The 21,450-nt window shown below is 36.9% G+C and overlaps 1 protein-coding gene across 2 annotated transcripts in view; it reads left to right on the top strand.

Moving 5' to 3' along the window:
• Positions 1 to 21,450, top strand: part of LOC129938479 (arrestin domain-containing protein 3-like) — a 46,712-nt gene that overhangs the window by 22,779 nt on the left and 2,483 nt on the right. The window contains exons 1-3 of one of the 2 annotated variants that reach the window (XM_056046086.1): positions 2,154 to 2,356; positions 17,405 to 17,590; positions 17,667 to 17,795. In XM_056046086.1, coding sequence (XP_055902061.1) covers positions 17,476 to 17,590; positions 17,667 to 17,795 — 244 coding nt within the window. In that variant the 5' untranslated portion in view covers positions 2,154 to 2,356; positions 17,405 to 17,475. Of the gene's footprint in view, positions 1 to 2,153; positions 2,357 to 17,404; positions 17,591 to 17,666; positions 17,796 to 21,450 lie in introns of those variants that run through there. The other variant, XM_056046087.1, reaches the window with a different exon arrangement.

Genomic DNA, 21,450 nt, shown 5'->3' with positions numbered 1-21,450 from the left:
CAGTGCTCCACTATCGTAAACGTTCTCATTTTATTTTTTGTTCTGTAATAGTTAAATGCTAATTTTGTTTTGTATTTTGTGCGTGTGTTAGGCTATATTTGTATTATTTTTTACTAACAACTAACACATGCACTTATGATGAACCTCTGATCGTAGTTTGACGCTTGCTATAAGTGTAAACAAAAAATCCTGAGATTTCCTCTATGGTACTTAGGTTAGGATGTCAGTCAGATTACTTGCCAAGTTGGTATCGTTGGACGTACTTCTCATCAGAGTTGATGCCAGAGTTTGTCGGATGGAATCTTTCGCTTCATCGAGAAAAAACGGGTCAGAAGCTGGGTTGAGAGTAAAGTTTCCTTCGAAATAAGTAGAAAATATTTCTACTTTGTCCTGTGCTATTTTAACTTCCCCCTTGTTGATTATTATTGTGTGATGTTTTTTTTGCCAATTTTTGTTGATATTTTTTAAGGCGTGCGTCGGAGCCAAGTTTGATTAACTGTATTCTTTTCATGAATTGGTTGTTGTTTTGGAATTAGATTGAATTCCGGAATATTACGTTGACACACTGTAACCTTACTTGTAGCTGATGTTGAATGTATTCAACTCATGCTGGATGATAATCTGAAGGAGTTTCTATACATATAAGTTTTGCACATATTCGGAAAGGTGTTGAGACCTGCCATCTGATTTTGTATATCGCTTTTGTTTTACTATGGCTTGAGATACGGTGTATTCAAAATATTCAATAGTTGCATCAATTTCAGTATCCAGAAGATTCTTGTTTGATGCTGGAAGTGTTACATTGTGTTCGATGTTTTTGAGTTTTAAATATTTAGCCGTCTGTAATTTTATTTAGTTCTCAGCAGTTTCTATTGTAAGGAAGTCGACTTCAATGGTTTATATGAGAAAATGGGCTGTATAATTTTTAATTTCACCCAGACTTACAACCATTATTTTGTTCAACATGAAATAATTCTGGAGTCATAACTTTTGTTTATTCTCAAGATATTTTAATTATAAATTAATTTCAACAATTTGCAATAGTATTTTTATGTTTTTATTTTGTGTCTTACACCAGAATTTTTGAAGCATTCAATTGTTCTGATGGTATTATATAAAATTGGGCTCAAGGGTAAACTGATCTGCATTCCTTTCCTAGGAAAACGGTTATTACGATTGAATAGTTGAAGGGGAGGAATGGAACTTTGTATTTCACTAAAGCATAACACACAATAAAACAGTGATAGATATGAGACCTTGCGGTGGTATTCAAGAAAAGAAAAATTCTTGGTAAGAGAACGATGTCCTATCATTTTTAACATAACACTTTTTCAATTCTATCCAGACTCAAGTTCGTTATTGGTTCACGACCCCAAATATGGGAATTATACCAGAGTTTTGCACTTATAAAAGCTTTGTAAATTATAGCCAGATCAAAAGGAGTAAAAAACTTCTTGCATCGTATGAGAAAACCTTAACACTTAGCCGCATTTTTGACTACTTCAAATATGTGCCCACTAGACAAGAGATAGTTTGTGATGCACATACTTAGAACTGAAAGCTGTTCAGAGAGTAACGCTTAAGAGACGGAAGACAACATTGAGTTTTCTAAGCATTAAATTTTACACGATTTTTCATTCCCCATGGGACAATACTGTCAAGATCAGAACTTAAGTTAAAAATTAAGATTTCTTAAATAAGTTTTTGAGCTTCAAAAATCCCCTTGTATAAAAATATTTTAAAAAGAGATACTTAAATAAATGAAAACAAAATATAGAGTATTCAAATTTTCGGCAAAGAAAAATGTTCTTAAAACCATAATGAAATGCGCCAAGAGACACTCGATACAAATATTGATCATTGAACCATTTCGAAAATAAGATTACAATTTTATTTAAAAATCGTATATGAGAAATGAGATTCTTTTCCATAAACTACAATGCACGTGCACAGTCCTTTTTTGTAGAAAATATATCTTCATTTAAATATCTACCACAAATTCCCAGATACAAAACCTTAACCAGTATTATTGTTTATTAATCATCATGAATAAAAACCAGTTTTCTTGAATAACCATGTTTAGAACATTATAACATTTTTGATTCAAAGAATCACTCATAGCTACTTTGTCATCAGTTTGTGTTAACTGAATGTGTGATCAACAACAAATAAATAAATTGTTTAACGACGACCGCATTGTTTTGGATTTTCTTTAGATAAACAAAAAGAATTCTTAATCAATTACAAGCAGAATTTACCAAATGATTCAAAATTAATCTTTGATGATATACAATACTAAGCATCATAAGATCGGCAGAACCATAATAGCTTTAGTTATTGCAGAATTAACCAGAATGTAAGTGAAATAAAATTCTTTGAAGACATTGCAAGAGCACCATTTCTTTTGATTTAACACTGTTTTAAATAAAATAAAATGATACTCTTACAATTAACTTAAAAACTCTTATTACTAAAATAGGAAATTTTAAAAACTTTTGCTTATAAAATTAAGATGTTGGTTCAAATTTTAAAAGGTGGTGGTACCTATTCTCATTTTTCTATTCTGTAAATCAAAACAAGTGTAATTTGTTAAGGATCAAATTTAATTTAAAAAAATATAAAAGTATATGGTTCCAACTTAAGATACTTGTGCCATCTCTAAAGTCACAACTCACTGGTACAGGAGATAATTGGTGAAAACAATTACATTTACCCAATTTATTTTTAGATACAAAATATAACTTCTTAGTTTGAGTTCTTTGATGTCGTTTTACTGTCGTTTTATTAGTCGTATTCCGCAACTAAAGCGCCCGCATTTCTGTCACTCTTACTATCCACGAAAACAGCTGACATATGATATAAGACTTAATTAAATTCAATAGAAAATTGCATTTTAATTTTTGTTTTAAGCAAATTTTTTTTTAAATACAATTAACAAAAAATTGTATAATTTGAGAAGCTTTTTTTAGTGGAGCAGCAGTGACGACGAAGAGAAGGATAATAGAAAGAAATACCTTAATTGCGTGTTCGAGAAGATAGATTCGATCCAAAGCAAATCCATAAGTTTATAATAATTTAAACAATGGTTTAACATCTTACTTACTTACTTACTTAAAGTGGCGCTACAGTCCTGTGTGAACTAGGGCCTCACCCAACAAACTTCTCCAGTTTCGCGCTCCAAGTTGGGTGAGGTCACTTTCCACTTGTGCGCGCCATCTGATCCGCAGTCTTACTCTACTGAGCTCTCCTGTGGTTGTGGATTCGAAGAATTTCCGGCGCCGGAGCATTGGTTTACATGCGCTCTACGTAACCCAGCCATCTTAGTCGTTGGAATTTTACCCTTTTGGCTAAGTCTACTTCGCTGTACTGCCCGTACAGCTTCCATCCTCTCCTCCACTCCCCTTAGATGCATACGAGACCGTAGATCACACGAAAAACTTTTCTCTCGAACCGATCCGCTTTTGTCATAGTCCATGCTTGTGCACCGTATAGCAGGACGGAGATGATAAGGGTCTTATATAGCAACACTTTGGTCTCTCGAGAGAGGACTTTACCACTCAATTGCTTTCTTACTCCAAAGAAACAGCGGTTAGCAAGAGTTATTCTGCGTTTGATCTCAGCGCTGGTGTTGTTTTCTGCGTTTACAGCGGAGCCTAGGTAGACGAAGTCCCTGACTAACTCAAAGTTACGTCTGTCGATGGTGACGTTTTGACGAAGACGTCGGTGTTGTATGTCCTTTCTTGACGACAGCATGTACTTTGTTTTGCTCATTAACCGTTAAGCCCATTTTTTCCGCCTCTGCCTCAATACTCACAAAAGCCCCATTGACATCACGCTGAGTTCTTCCGATTATGTCAATGTCATCAGCATATGCAAGTAATTGGACAGACTTTTGAAAGATAGTGTTTGTAGTGTTGGAGTGTGAGCTCTGCACTATTCTTTCAAGCACGATGTTAAAAAAATTACATGACAGCGCATCACCTTGTCTAAAACCTTGTTTGACATCGAAAGGTTCTTTTAAGTTGTTTCCAACCTTTATGGAGCAGCGTGACTTCTCCATGGTCATTCTGCGCAAACGGATGATTTTGGCAGAGATGCCAAAACTAGACATGTTTTTTTTTCCAGGATCTGCCGTAATGTGGATATTTGATCAACTGAGGACTTTCCTGGTCTTAAACCACACTGATAAGGACCTATCAGGTTGTTAACGATGGCATTTAGACGTTCACATATTAAGGCAGAGAAGATTTTATAGGCGATGTTAAGTAGACTGATTCATCTATAGTTGGTGCAGTTTAGAGGGTCTCCTTTTTTCAGGATCTTACATACAATACTTATGTTCCATTCATCGGGCATGCTTTCTTTCGACCATATCTTACAGATAAGTTGGTGCATGCTCCTAACCAAATTATCTCCAGTTGCTTTAACTGCTATCGGCATTCAAGCCATCTGCTCCAGCATTTTTATTAGACTTCTGCTTAGATAAGAAATTCTTTACTTCATCTAAGTCGGGAGGAAGGGATTGTTGGCTTTCGTCGTCTAAATTGAATGGATCATCCTGCCTGACAGCTGAATTCAGTTCGTCGTCGCCGTTATACAGTCTGCAGAAGTGGTCCTTTCATATCCTCAGCGTTGACTGCGGTTCCACTATGATGTTTCCATTTTCGTCTTTGCAGCCTTCGGTTCTAGGTTTATGTACCTGTGAATTTCGTTTCACCTGTTCATAAACCTTTCGAACTTCATTCCTGCTTTTAGACCTCTCAACACCTTCGACCGCACGCTTCTCATGCCCTCTTTTTTTTCCTTCTGAGAAGTCGATGTTCCTCTCGCCTCTTCTGCTCATAGAGCGCATTAGCAGCTCTCGTCCTTTTATGCAAAGCCACTTTGCGTGTCTGTTGCTTAACTGCATGTGCCTGCCGACATTCCTCATCAAAAGAGGGGTTCCTTGTTGGTGGCTGCTTGAAACCCAGCACATCAGAGCCGGCTTCTCTGATTGCATCTTGGCAATGTTGGCACTGGTTTTTGATACATTGTGTTGCCGGCAGAGATGTCTTCCCTTCCTAGCTTGGCATTAAAATCGCCCAGGACAATTTTAATATCGTAGATAGGACACTGCTCATATGTTTTATCTAAGATCTCGAAGAACATATCTTTGGTGTTGTCGTCTTTCTCTTCTGTGGGGGCTGGTGTGCATATCAGGCTAATATTGCTGAATTTAGCCTTGATGCGTATGGTCATGAGGCTCTCATTGATGCACCTATAGCTCAAGAATTCTTGCCTAAATCTGGCTTTAATGACATAGCCGCATCCAAATAAGCGCTGATGGTTTTCGTGGTTTAGCAGTCACTATACTAAATATCGTAGTTTTTCATCCTCTTTTTGGCGGTGATGTCTGCTTTATAGCAGTCTATTGCCTCTGCTTATACTAACGAAGTTCGTTTTCCCTAATTCGTTTGCTTAGGTGGTCAATAGTAAATCCGTCCGTATCCTAGGCTTTTTGGTGCTTCGCAACTATGAGGCTTTTACGTGGCCAAGAAGTCACCCCGACGGCACAACCCCCAACCTGGAGGGCCAGATCCTAAGTATAACTCCAAGGACGGGGAGCTGGATAAAACCGCTCCTTATAGGCCTGGGCTCTGAATAAATCGAAGAAGCCCTATAAGGTGTTCACTAAGTAGTTCAACCTTACTGGAACTGTAGACGCCGTTGATTCCATCTCAGGAATCTCTCCACATTAACATTTTAGTTTATAATTAAATTCAAAGATTACTTTCGTCTGAACAAAAAAGCCTTCAAGTACATCCTAAGTTTGATCAAAAGAGACTTATCTCAGCAACGTTCGGTCGCAGTTCCAACGATCCTGAAGCTACCTGAACTTGTACCCTTTGATTTTTCACGGAAGAAAGCTAGCAAATAGCAGTTGGGAACGACTTCAATTTAGGACTTTCATATCCCGCCTTAAGTACAATACTTAAAATTACAAATCATTGATTAAAAACTTTCCGCTCTGGAATAGAAGGGAACTCTCGGGACCAGAAAAAAGGCCCATACACAAAAATATTTTTTTTTGTTATAAACTTCGAAGTTTCCTCGTTTTTGCCATATTTTTCCTCTGCAAAGTCTTCCATTCAGCGTTCCTATATATTGTGGTTGAAGGGACACCTCTTTTGAAATGTTTTGCAAGATGCCCATTTTGCTCTATGATCTCAAAGAGTCCATTCATCCTGAATTGTTACTTTAACCCCAAATAAAGATTTCTTAATAACCTTAAATTTGGCCTTAAATATTTTAATAATTGTGATTTCAGGGATAAAAAGGAAGCCTAATGTTGTTTATAACAGTGTGGCTAGGTATGTCTTTGGTATGCGGAGATATGAACATATTTCGGCATACTCAAAAATAATACATGCGGCGCCTTTTTCGAAAATGTATTTGCTTTAAGAACTTTATTAATGCTTCATAGTATTCTGCAAACAAAAAAGCGAAATTTAATTTCCTCGTTCTACTAGAAGTTATTATCCAACTCCATTACGCTATTCTTACCTTGTTTCTAGTCGTCAATTTTTTATAAACGGGGTTTGACTGTGGAATTCCCTCCCCTAGTCCATAAAGATGATTGGATGCAGCACTCGGTTCAAGATGAGACTTAGACAATACTTTGAAGACTCTCGATCATAAAATTTATATTTAACTAATTTTATTACCCTTCATTTGCTAAATGCAACTATTCTTGCTTTTTCATTTAATTTATCATAAAGTAATTTTGGATTTTGTTTTGATTACTTTTTGAATTTGTTTAACTGATGTTAACTTAACATCAATAATTATACTATATTATAAATATTCATACTGAAACTTGCGCTATCTTAAAAGATATTGAATCTTATTGTGTAAGCTAATTAGATCAAAATAAATAAATAAAACTCATTTTATTCATAACAATACAAAATATTGTTGCAAAGTTTTAGTTAATTTTACTGAAAAATTCAATTGTCAACATTTTTTACGAAACGCGAAAACTGATCTTCTAACATCCTCCCCATTCTCTCCCCTTCTTTATCGAATTTGAAAAGGTTTTTTTTAACGAGACTTTGAATTAACTTCCCACCACTTAACAGAAGAATCCCTTACATAATTTTTAGAGCAATTTTATTTAGGTCTTATAAATAATGTTTTACATATGTGTAACGCTTAAATATTTATGCTTATTGCTACATTTTTTCATAGTTGCATTGAAATTCTTAAGGATATGGTATACTCGAACTCGTATAAAAAACTTTATAATAAAGTCCTTATTTTGGTTCTTACAGCAATTGAAATCAAATTCCTTTTTTAAAATACCAAACATTTTCATTTCAAAACTATTACAAAAATATAAATTTGGAAAATTAGTTATAAATTTTTGTTCGAGGCTCTCTAATGCATCTAAAAAATCTTGTTGTGGTCGTGTTAAATTCACACCATCAAATTCTTTAAAATCTGTGAATATGGAGGAAATATTAGGTTGCTGGCTCAGTTCTACTTCACACTTATGGTTTTGATGGTATTTTTTTAAAATATAGCCCGAAAAATAATAAAACGCATTTTGACAACCAAAATCAACAGTTTTATGGTCAGATTCGGTTTCAAAAGCGTAAATTACTTCGTCTTTTTTTTCTTCATTTGATTTAATATGGATATCAATATGCGGCAGATGCAAATTTATAGTTTGCTCGCAGTTTCCTTGGGTAATTTCCTCCATATACTTGGCCACAAACGACCTTTTGAAAGCACATGTGAATTGAAAAGGAGTCAGCAACTTATTATTTCCTCCTCGATTGCGTAACACAGCAAATGTGTTTTCTAAACAATCTTGATTAAGGTTTCTTGTGAGAAGAAATGTAATACCTTCTCCTTTTAAGCCACTAAAAATATCAATTAGAGCATTTATATTCTGTTGCCATCCATTTAATTTAATTGAGCTATCAAAAAAAACTAATATTTTCAAAAAAAGATTTCATTTTGTTAACTTCCCATAGGAAGTTATTGTAATGCGTCCGATTTGTCAAATTGAAAATTTTAACATTTCTCGACGTTTCAAGGTCCCTAGAGTCGAAATAAAAGATTTTTAGAAAGATGTCTGTGCGTGCGTGTGTACGTACGTTCGTACGTCCGTACGTCCGTACGTCTGTACGAATATTTGAATATGGATTCAAATATCTTTTCAAAAACTTGAAAGTTAGACTTTAAACTTATTTTATCTTATAAGAAATATTGTTTTAAGCATTCTGAAAGATGTTGAGAAAAATCGAATTGACAGTTTTTTTACAAAAAATAAAATCCTTAAAAAAATGTATAAAAGTTCTTAAAAAATGATTTTCGACTCAAATATCTTTTCAAAAATTGTAGATATTGGCTTTTAACTACTTTTATCTTTCAAAAAATATTGTTGTTAACATTTAGTAAAATTTTGAAAAAATCGAATTGATAGTTTTTGTACAAAAAATTAAATACCTAAAAAAAAATTTAACAAAAGTTGGTAAAAATTGATTTTCGACTCAAATATCTTTTCAAAACTATAAAATATTGGCTTTAAACTAACTTTATCTTATAAGAAATATTGTTTTCAACATTAGATAGAAATTTGAAGAAAATCGAATTGACGGTTTTTTTACAAAAAATAAAACTCTAAAAAAAAACAATACTAAAACTTGGTAAAAATTTGCTTTCGACTCAAATAGCTTTTCAAAAATTAAAAATATTGGTTTCAAACTTATTTTATTTTACAGAAAATATTGTTTTCGATATTCAGTGATTTTTATATAAAAATCCAACAGTCCGTTTTTACATAAAAATTAAAATCTATAAAAAATAGTTCGCAAATTTGGTAAAATTGATACTAGTAAATATAGACAAACTTTTAAGCAAGACAAACCGACGCACGGGATGGGAAGTTATCAGTGTGGGTCGCACCCCAGCCTCTTTTTTAGAAAATCTATTTGCTCCTTTTTTTGCAAAAAATGGCCTTCTGGATGCTTTTGCTTTAAATTGAGATGAGTTGAAAACATCATAGCTGTTGAAGATGAAGCACCTATACTGGCAAGGGTATAAATACCAGCTGAAACGGTTGAACTTATTGACTGAGAAGCAAGTCTGACACGCATCTTCTGAAAATTATTTGGGAAAATATGTTCATCAGTCAGTTTTGGAGCCATTTTAAATGCAGATTTTTTAAGTAAAAATCAATAACATATTTCCAAGTCGCTTTTTTGTTACCAAGTGCAATAATGTCGTATTTCATGCAATTACGCCAAAAAGATTTCAAAAGATGAGGTGTGTCATACATGTAATAAATTTTAGTATTTTCAACATAAAAGAAAGTCTATTAAGACCAATAAAATTTCCACCTTGGTCTGAAGTTACAAGCCTGGGTTTTATTTTAACTACAATCAATTCTTTAACACATTTTACAACGATTTCTTTCAATGTCTTGGCTGGACAAGAGGAATTAACAAAGTAATACCCAAGTAACTGATTATACCGATGAGTAAGGCCTCTTACCATTACAACAATGGCATAATTTGCAGCTAAATGTGTTTTATTCTGCACATCGTCTTCCAATCCTATTATCGCTCCCTTATTTTTATTGAAATAAAGATGAGTTTTCAACGACATTTCATCCAAACAAATAACACAATTTTGGGCGAATTCTGGTAAAACCTGTATTTTTAGCTTTAACGCATTAAATAATGACTTGTGAAGTCCAGGTCCAGAAGGCCAATCTTTGGTAAATCTAGTTAAAGTTTTTTTTGATGGCAAACATAAATTATGCTCTAAAAAGTAGTATGCGTTAGGTGCAATGAAATATATAAATTCATTAGAGTACCTCCATCCTTTCTGTTTTTTTTATAGTTTGCAATATGAGTTTCAACAATTCGAGCTAACTCTTTAGGTAAAACATTTTTAGTTTTTTCTAAGTACGCAGCATCTGAATATTTTTCTTTTTTTTAAATTTCAATTTCTTTTTCGATTAATTCTCTAACTTGAATAATTTCGCTAAGCGGTTCATCTGCTTCAAAGATTTCGAGTAATTCAGCATTTTGGATTTTGCCCACTCCTTCCTCTAAAAACTCCAATTGCTCTTGTTTAGAAACCACTTTCACTTCTAAACTCTCGTCTTTTTGTGTTGTATTCATATTCTCTTTATTCGTCTCACCTTCTGCAGCGTCAGTTAAGGTTTTTAAAATATTTAAGTCAGGTATAGCCGACAATTTCAAACGAATTTTGGAAACGGAATACATATCTTTTGAGAAATGATTTTCGCAAACTCTTAAATCTCGTGAAATTTGCTGTTCTAACAAATGTGGTTTGTAAATAGCACTTAATTTAATTAATTTAATTTTTATTTCAATCACTTTTAAGATACACAAGATACACCCTTTATTCAAGTCACTGAAACGCTTCCACACAAATAATTACAATTCAAACCAGATCGCCTTTAAAAATCCATTATGAAAAAAGACCTCATTTATGTATCATACGATCGAAGGTGTGTGTGTTAGTGTTGGGAAAACCGATTGTGTATCTTTCTAACATTAGCTATGTCAGGTAAGGACTAAAATGGATACATTTGACCTGTTTTCACTCATAATAATTTGTTGTTTTGTTTTATTGTTCATTTTTAATTGTATTAGTAGGTGTTGCATTTGTGTAGAGAGTGTTCCTACTCATTAATTTTATTAGATATACTCTGATTTATTCTTGTTATTGTATGCGAGTGTAACTTGGAGAAATGAGTTCACTCATTTTCACTTTGGTTAGTTGCCTCTTAACTCTCGTTCCGTACAGCCCGGCCTCGGATGATAACTTACAATATATAAATATATCGAACAGAGGAAATAATTATTATAAAGAAACTAATTGTACAGAAAAACTGATTGTACAGAGAACCTTATTAATAAAAATAATCAATAGTCGTGTTATTTAAACACTTTTCCCGACTCTAAAGCGCTGTGTTTTATTTTTTTCTATGATTTTACAGTCCGCTTCATACATTTGGTCCGCGTCGAGACCGGATAATGACAGCTGAGTAAAGATATACCGCTAAAAGTGCTCTCCATTGTCGTATTTCCTCTTTTTGGTGCGGTGCCGTGCCGTGTTGTACAGAAAACAATTAAAAAAAAAAGAAACATACACAAACATGCTGGTTCTTGTCGCCTCTCCATGCGTGCCTTCGCGACTGGGTTTTGTACATACCTAAACAAGAAACACACAGCAACACGCCATATACTAAATCAACAGCAAGCCTGTGCAACAGTTCCGCAGCTGCGATGTGCCTTTACTAACGTAAATATATAGCAGCATCAAACTCAAATGAAAAAGCGTCACTTTTAGTTTCGACCATCGAAAAGTAATGTTGTGTAAAAGTGAATTAAAAAGATTACATAAACAAATTAATAAAGAGTCAAAACATATTTAAAAGAAAGTTTAAGAAAAAAATAAAAAAAGTACAGAAATTTCAAAGCACAAAAATAAAAAAGTACAGACATTAAGGACAAAAAAAAGTACAGAAATTTAAAAGAATAAAAGGAAATGTTGGTACAGATAAGTCCTTAAAATATAAAATAATTAAAATTTAAAAGTGCTCAGGGTATTGATAGCTATGTGCACTTTGCAGTACCGGGTTCTTTTTGTGTGGATTTTCTGTTTTTTTAATATTATTTATTTATTCGTCTTAAAGACGCGCGCCGCTGAGACAGCATCAAAATATATAGTTCTGGAAGTTTCCATGTGCATATCTGCATACGCGCTGAAAAATATAAATATAAAAACATTGCACTTAAAAATGATAAAGACAAGCCGAAATTTGTTAATTTTCATATTTATTATAAGGTTTCAAAAAAACAAATTTTACTTTTATTAAATTAGTAACAAAATAATACACATTTTTTTTTCTTTTTTAAATTAATCAGAAAGAAATAAGGCCAAATTTCATTTGGATACTTGGTGATTGATCCCTTGCCGTTAATTATATCCTAAATACGTCTTGGCATTGAATTGATCAATGATCATATTTAATTAATGTCGATTTTTGCCCATTCTTCTTTGATGGCTTTCTTGAGGTCTTTAACGGTTTCAAATTGACGTCTGTTTTGAAATACGTTTCGTGGTTAGATTGCCAAAACGTTCTCAATGATAGGCTAAGATATAAATTTTGATATTTCAAGTACAGATGCCCAGGATACATACTTACATTGGAAGACGATTGGGCCAAGTATCAATCTCTAACCGACGACACGCTAGATGTGGTTAGCAAGAGAGACTTGTCAAAGGTCTTGCAAGAATACGAAGCCACGAGAGTAGATTACTTCCTGGTCAATGCAGCGCTCCAAGAAAAAGTAGCACCCACATGCCCACATACCGAGAGCCAGCCAAGTACAGGTGACAATAGCCGTCAGATCCAAGTACAGGTGAATTTTCCGTTCCAACAGCAGGATGTTGCAAATACACGGGGCCAGTTCAACGGAGCTTATACTAAATGGAAAGGTTTCCGTGATATGTTCGAGGCAGCAGTGCACAAAAATGAGAAGATCTCTCCTGCCTTCAAGTTCTCAGACTTAAAGGAATGCTTGGGAACGGCTAAATAGCGTGTATGATAAAAAATATCTCATTGGGCGCCACCACCTGTGCCAACTATTGGATCTGCTAGAGCTGCTCAACTGACCCTTGTCATGTGCCCTACAAACCATGGCGATAGGCACTCATGAGACATTTAAAGGCGTTAGGTAACCCAGTGGAGCACCGGGATTTTTTCGTGATCCACATCCTCACCGAAAAACTTGACCCAGAGACAGCACGCCAATGGGAGCTGCAGAGTGATTCCGAACAGCCCAGTCTAACGACCATACTCGCATTTATCGACAAACAGGCAGCAGCATTGTCGAATGTCTCAAATGCCCGTCAGCGGAGTCACGGACAGGGAGACCTACGAGAAGCCGCTGCTCTCGGTCAGCGACAACGGCAGAAGCCAAGAAGAGACGCAGTAAGGCCATGCGATGTATGCATTGAGAGTCACAGGTAATGGGAGTGCCCCGACTTTATAGCCTTTTCTTTAAGACGCAGAACAGATTTTGTTGGAAGGGCGCAATCTGTGCAAACTGCCTAAAAGAAAACAACTGCTAAAATAAAGATGCGTGAGAGCATTGAACTATTGCATGTACTGATAGCAAGGAGAAATCCTAGTTCAGATAAGCCAGTATATTACATACCTTATCATTGTATAGAAAAGAAATTTCACATCGTATACGATGCAAGCTGTTGTACAGACATGGGAATTTCGCTGAACAACATCCAAATGCTAGGCAAAAAGCTCCAGAGAGACCTGCGTGAGACAGTAATGCGATTTAGAAGGCATCGCATAGCAATATGCGCCGATATTAAGAAAATTTTTAAACAGGTCGGTCTTAATGAAGAGCAATGGGACCTTCCACGCATTGCAAGATAGTCTGCCAAAAGCAGCAACGGCAATCAGAAATGACTTCTATATGGACGACTGTGTAACAGGCGAAAATAATGAAACAAAACCCATCGAATTAGCCAAAGACATGTACACAATATTAAAAGGTGCTGGGTTCGAATTATGCCAATGGAAATAGAACTCCAGCAAGTTTATGAAAGCAATGAATCCTAGTTCAGTGGATGCCTCCTTGGTATTTTCGGGGGAGAAGAAATCATCCGTTCTAGGTCTGAAATGGCTGATAGCAGCAGATTAGTTTACATACGAAGTAAAAACACCAAAGTTAGCTGGCACCCTGACTGAGAGGAAAGTTGTAAGCACAGTTATATTTCCCAAATGGTTACATATCTCCAGTCACGGTCATAGGCAAGATAGTGATTCAAGACATTTGGAGGCTAAGTACAGATTGTAATGAGAAAATTCCTGCAGAAGTATGTAGAAGAAAAATAACGAGTTTATTGGGACGATATTACATCAGACTCCACAGTAGTTCTTCACTGGCTAAATAAGCTGCCATACAACCTCAAAACATAAATATGTGGCGAATTGTGTTTCATCCATCCAAACGAACACAGAAATAAAATGCTGGCACTACGTCAACACAAAGGACAACCCTGCTGACTTATTGAGCAGGGGCGTTCAGGCGTCCGCATTAGTATGGTTAGAAGGCCAAGTATGGTTGCAACGACCACGTATGTAAAATATTGGATTCCGAATATATGTAGTGAGCTGAGAGGCTACCTGCACATATGTGTAATATGTGCCAGGTACAGCGCAAAGTTGGAACAACAACTAATGTCAGAGTTACCAGCAGATAGAGTACAGATTAGGAAACCGTTCCTGCGTTGCGGGGTAGATTATGCGGGTCCCCTACAAGTAAAGATGATAGACAAGCAAGGTGGTCAAATAACCAGAAGCAAATGTTGGGTGGCAATATTTGTAGGTCTGAAGACACGAGCCGTACACATTGACTTACTCACAGATTTGACCTCAGTGGCATTCATTGCATGTTATGAGCGTTTTATAGCCCGGAAAGGGCGATGCGAGGGTATGTACAGTGACAACGGCACGACTGTCGTCGGCACAGATAAAGGTTAAAGAGAGCCATACAAAAATGGTCAGAAGATCAAACTATATCTCATCTAAACAACAAGAGTGCAGAATGGCGGTTCATGATACTGGCCGCACCACATCAAGGTGGCATTTACGAAGCAGCTGTAAAATCGATGAAGTATCATGTAAAAAGGATTGTGGGTATAAGAGTGCTGCCGTATAAACATCTCCTGACTCTTCTAGCGCAAATAGAAGCCATCCTCAATTCAAGGCGGATCCAACCGCTAAGTGACGAACCCTCCGATGTGCAGGCATTGACTCCGGCACATTTCCTAGTGGGTGAGCCAGCCATTTGATATTGGCAGCCAACCGAGCACAGTGGGGGTTAAGCTTTAGAAAGACACACAACATATTATGCTGACACATTTCTGGAGTACTGAATACTTGTCCACTCTGCAACAAGAAGAAGTGGCGTAGAGAGAAAGAGAATTCCAAATAGGACAGCTAGTTACGATTGCGAGCGAAAACTTCCCTCCAGTATCCTGGGCGTTGGGCAGGATATGCGAACTCATCACTAGCAAAGATGGCGTCGCCAGATCCGTATTTGTACAGACAGAGACTGGGAGATTGAAGCGACTAGTACAGAAGATTTGTATTATACTCGTAGATAGCGAAAAATTGCATGAATAGATTCAAGTGAATAAGATACTATGAAAGATGCTATGTTGAGCCCAATTCAATATATATAAAAAAATTCTTAATTTTTGCTGTCACTGTATCGAACGCGAATTGTCTTATTCTTTTGTATTAGTAAAGTTATATATTTATTCTTGTTATTGTATGCGAGTGTAACTTGGAGAAATAAGTTCACTCATCTTTACTTTGTTAAGTTATTAGGTGCCTCTTAACTCTCGTTCCGTACAGGCCGGCCTCAGATGATAATTTACAATACATAAATATACCGAACGTAGTACCCGTGGCATGATGGCTAGTGCGTTGGACTGTCATACAAGGGGTCTTGGGTTCAATCCCTGCAGGTGCCACCTTAATTTGAAATAAATTAATTTTCGCGGGTAGTGCCTCTTGCGAGGAATTGACAAATCCTTCAAGAGTAATTCTTGTCATGAAAAAGTGCTTTCTCAAACTAGCCGTTCGGATTCGGCCTAAAATTGCAGGTCCCTTCCATTCCTGGCAACAGTACTCGCACACAGGAATGGTTGAGAGTCGTAAGTCACTAGTTCACAACGGACTGTTGCGCCACCCCATTTGATTTTTTTGATTTTGAAATATACCGAACAGAGGAAATAATTATTATAAGGAAACTAATTGTACAGGAAAACTGATTGTACAGAGAAACCTTATTAATAAAAATATTCAATAGTCGGGTTTTTTAAACACTTTTCCCGACTTTAAAGTTTCGTGTTTTATTTTTCCTATGATTTTATAGTCCGCTTCATAAAGATTTTATAAGACTTTTTGAAAGCTTAGTTTATGATTCCGTTTATTTCCATTGAAGCCCTTATGCTTACACACTCAACGTGGATTTTGTAAAGGAAGATCCACTACGACTAGTTTTGTCTCGAGAAAGGCAATGACATTGATGTTTTATATATACTCAAGGAATAATTTATCTCAAACTCAGAGCCCTAGGTTTTCCATCTATATTTATAAACTGGATAAGCCTTGAGAATAGAACTTACACAGTCCTTTTCCGTAATTCAGTCTCCAGTCCCATGCCACTTCTAGAGTCAAACAAGGTAGCTACCTTGGTCCCATACTCTTCGTCTTATCTTGTAACTATGTCTGTCTTAAATCAAAAAATTAGGATATCCTTAAAATTTTTAAGACTGTCTCAAATCTATCTGATTGCTTACTTTACAAAATGTTATGAATATCTTTTTTTTTGGCGCTTGCAAAACTTCCTAGAATTTAAGGTAGGTAAATGTAAACAAGTGACCATTTCACTCAAGCAGATCCCATCTCTTAGAGTATGCTACTTCCTTAATGACGCCCGTCAACGTAGTCGATTCTATAAGAGATCTTGATATTATGTGTGACAAATACTAGAATTTCCTTTCCCATTTGACTAAATTATTAATAAAGCTAATAGATCCCTCGGTTTTATTAAGAGATGGTCAAAAGAGTTTTACAATTCCTATGTAACTGAAGCGCTCTACAAATCTCTAGTCTGACCTCATCTTGAGTAATAATTTAGTAAAAACTGAAGATGTTTGACAGTGAAAGAAAACACGTCAGCTGTTTAAACCAGTGTTGCCAAAAAGATAATAGCTTACAAATAACCCTTTATTAAGCTGAATAAAAAATAACCTACGAAAACAACAAAAAACTTATAAAAATTGCCATATTGACTTCAAATTTGTTCATCTCAAACTAAATGTCTTTATCAATATTAAGCTAAGCTTTTTAAGCTTTTAGCTAACTGGCACAAATTGGAACTTATCAGTGTTGGTCGCATCTCATTGTTTGTTTTATTACATTTGCTTTGTGTTTAAAAACAAGAAGTTAGAAAACTTCTTTACGAGTGTGTATTTATAAAAAAATTGTTTTTATAAACCTTATTACAATTACGACTTATTCATAAAAAAATGTCAATACTTTTTTTTACAAAAATATCCTCTTATAAATATATGAGCAATCACATGCAACAGGTTCATGCATTTTTCTTTTAAACAGTTCAGATGAGTGGAAAGTAAACAAATGATTCATTAATAAAAAAAAAACCTATTTTTCAGTTCCGTTGATATGTATATTCCGATAAGATAAACATATAAAATTTTTACTATACGTCAATACGAAAAAAGTACTCTAAATTTGATAAAAACAATTTTATTTCAGTCAGTCAATAATATTGAAGTTGGATTTATAGGAAAAAACAGACCAAAACAAAACTCGATTTCATACACATCATGGGAATACGATTTGAAATTTTGTATGAGGAGAACTCAAATGGAATGTATTTTACCGGACAAGTTGTTAAAGGCCGAGCCTTGATACACGTTGACGAAGAAATTCCATTTAAAGGTAACAATTTTGTTTTTAGGAAATATAAAATATTTATATGCGAATACAAGTAGTAAAAGTAAAGTTTAAATTTCAGGTATTCAATTGCGAGTAAGGGGTTACGCGAAAGTGAGATGGGATGAAAGTTCGGCAGGAGAATCATCAGACATATATTTTGACGATGAAAGATACTTTGATTCTTTAACTGAGTGCATTGATACCAAAGGTAAAAATATTTTATTTCTTTAATATTCAAAATAGGGGGTAAACAACTCTTGTTTTTGTTCCTTACAACACTGACCCAGCCACGTCACACTGATATCAATGCCAACATTACACTCGTCCAATGACCAGGTTCAGAACCATAAGGACTTAATTCTGGTAGACTTGATGCTGCTTCCAATGTTTTGAAGAATAGAATTTCCAACGTAAAGTGTATAAGCTAACGTCAGTTGAATTTTTGTTTATGAATTCGCTTTGTATTAAGCTAATCTAAGTGGAAAGTTTTTGATGTGTACTCACTTACTTACTTATGGTGGCGCTACAGTCCGGGGCGGACTTGGGCCTCAAGCAACATGCGTCTTCCAGTTTCGCACGCCAAGTTGGTTGAGGTCGTTCCCACCTGGGTACGCCACCTTAGTCGCGGTCTTTCTCTACTGCGCCGTCCCTCGGGATTGGATTCGAAAAACTTCGCGGCTGGAGCGTTGAAGTCCATTCGCTCTACATGACCTAGCCATCTAAGCCGCTGCACTTAAATTCTATTAAATAGATCAGTGTCGCTGTACAGCTCGTACAGTTCGTCGTTAAATCTTCTCCTCCATTCTCCATCTATGCGTACAGAACCCAAAATCACCCGAAGTATTTTTTTCTCGAAGCATCCTAAGACGCTCTCATCTTTCTTTGACAGGCTTCAGGCCTCGGCGCCATAAATGAGAACCGGGATGGTGAGTGTCTTATAGATGGTGATTTTAGATGCTCGAGAGAGGACTTTACTTCTCAATTGCCTTCTAAGTCCAAAGAAGCAGCGATTTGCAAGAGTGGTGTCTTTGTCTGTATTAATAGCGGTGCCTAGGTAGACAAAGTCCTTAACTACCTCAAAGTTATAGCTGTCCATGGTGACGTTTTATTAAAGACGCCGTTGTTCAGTGCCCTTTTTTGATGACATCATATACTTGGTCTTGTCCTCATTGACCACTAAACCCATCTTCTTCGCTTCCGTCGCAATGCTCAAAAACGCTCCACTGACATCACGCTTTGATTTTTCATGTGCGTATCCGAGTAATTGGATGGACCTTTTGAAATTTGTGCCTCTAGTGTTAACAGTTGAGTTTTGCACAGTTCTTTCCAGAACGATGTTGAAGAAGTCGCATGACAGTGCATCGGCTTGCCTAAAACCTTTTTTGACATCAAATTAATCGGTGAGATCTTTTCCGACCTTGATAGGTCGGAATGCAGCGTGCATTCTTCATCGTCATTCTGCACAAACGGACAAGTTTGACAGGGATGCCAAAACTATAGATGCTGATAAACGCGGCTTTAAAATCGATAAAGAGATGGTGGGTATCGATTTGGAGTTCCTGGGTTTTTTCCAAGATCTGCTGTAGTGTGAATATTTGGTCGATAGTGAACTTTCCTGGTCTGAAGCCACACTGATAAAGACCATTCAGGTTGTTGAGGAACGGCTTCAGACGTTTACATAATACGGAAGAGAGGATCTTATACGCAATGTAAAGGAGACTGATGCCTCTGTAGTTGGCGCAGTTTAGAGCATCTAATTTCTTATGTGTCGGGCATACTATGCTGAGATTCCACTCATCGGGCATGCTTTCTTCGGATCATATTTTGCAGATGAGTTGGTGCATGCTCCGTATCAATTCATGGCCTGCTGTTTTGAATAGTTCGGCAGCGATGCCATCAGCTCCAGCAGCTTTGTTTGACTTAAGTTTAGATATAGCTATCTTCACTTCGTCAAGGTCGGGTAGGAGGAATTGTTGATCTGCGTCGCCTTGGTGGAGTGGTTGTATCAGCGGAATTCGGTTCGTCATCGCGCCGTTATTTAATTCGGAGAAGTGGTCTTTCCATATTCTCAACATCGACTGCGGTCCTACTCCGAATCCGATGTTCCCCTGATCGTCTTTACAGGCTTCGGTTCGTAGCTGGTACCCTTGGGATGTTTTTTTTACCTTTTGGTAAAATTCACGAACCTCATTCCTGTTGTGACATCCCTCTATGTCCTCGATCGCGCGTTCTCATGCTCTATTTTTTCCATCTAAGAAGCCGGTGTTCCTCTCTTCTTTTCTGCTCGTAGAGCTCGCGAGCAGCTCTAGTCTTTTTGTGCAGCGCCGTTTTGTATACCTCGTTTCGCTGCGTGCGCTTGCTGAAATTCGTCGTCAAACCAGGGATTTCGCTGTTGTGACCGTGTGAAACCTATCACTTCAAAGCCGGCATCTCTGATGGCTGCAAGGCAATGTTGCCACTGGTTTTCAATGCTTAATGCAGGCAGCACACGATTCTTTAAGAGGTTATTAAAGACTCGATCGGAAAAGGACATGGCAGTCTCTTGCGATTGTAGCCGTTTAACGTCAAATCTTCTCACAGTACTTCTTTGTTTTGGCTTAGATCGGGATATTCGTAGCTGTACCTTGGCTACAACGAGGTAGTGATCCGAGTCAATGTTGGCCCCTCGGAATACTGGAGAAGTGTCGTGCGTCGATCGAAATGTGGTCAATCTAGTTGACGGTTGACTGATCAGGAGTTTTGCATGTCCCCTTGTAGAAATTGAGATGTGTGAACTGCGTACTAGCTACCAGAACTTCTCGCCCCGCAGCGAAATCGACCAGCCTGAATCCGTTGTCGGAGGTGGTGTTTTCGTACAGGCTGTATCTCCCGATTATGCCACCAAAGATGTCTTCTCTTCCTAGCTTGACATTAAAATCAATTTTAGTGTCATAGCCAGGGCACTGCTCATATTTCTTGTCCAAGAGCTCGAAGAATATGTCTTTGGTGTCTTTATCTTTCTCCTCTGAGGCTTATGTTGGCGAATTCAGCCTTGATGCGGATTGTCGTGATGCGCTCGCTCACACTATTAAAACTCAAGACACATCCACACACAAATAGACACTGTTTTTATTCTCGGTAGCATTCGCCGTAGTATACATCACTGTCTTTTAGTTTGCGTGTGCCCAGTCCATCCCATCGCACTTCTTGGATGGCGGTAATATCTACCTTGCATCAGTTTAGGGCTTCCGCTAGTTCTTCGGCTCCACGTGGTCTGTTAAGGGACCTAACATTCCACGTACAGATCCGAAGTTCGTTGTCCTTAAATCGTTTGCGTGGGTTGTCAACAGTGAATCCATCCGTATCCGAGGCTTGTTAGTGCTTCGCAACTAAAGGTATTGTTTACTTGGCCAGGAAGTCACCCTGACGGGCACGGGGATCCGGATAAACCGCTCTTTACAGGCCTGGCCTCTGAATATGTCGAAGAAGCCCTATAAGGTCTTCACTGAGTAGTTCAACCTTACTGGAACTGTAGACGCCACCGTTGATTCCATCTCGAGAATTCGTCCACTGCCGTCCGTATAAGGAGAGGTGCCTTAGTGGAAATATCTCTCCTCCTCCTCTCGTTTGCTGCCCCCAACAATTTTCTACTCGGGTTAGAACCCAATCTCCAGTTGAGGTACTAGGCGCCTGATGTTCACCTCGAGAGGTGAGAGCAGGAGTTGATAGACAGAGGTGGGTTTTGAGAAAAACCTGTGGATGCTTGTGTCCTCTTGAATGCACCATTTTTCTACCATTTGATAATGTCTGGTAGTTTGTATAAAGTAGCAAGTATGTACAGGGTGTATGTCGGCAGATTAATATATATATATCTGTTTTTGATA

This window comes from Eupeodes corollae, chromosome 1, assembly GCF_945859685.1.
Source record: "Eupeodes corollae chromosome 1, idEupCoro1.1, whole genome shotgun sequence".
Lineage (NCBI taxonomy): Eukaryota > Metazoa > Arthropoda > Insecta > Diptera > Syrphidae > Eupeodes > Eupeodes corollae.
Note: the sequence above shows the minus strand (reverse complement) of the source record. Positions and strands in the feature narration are given on the sequence as shown.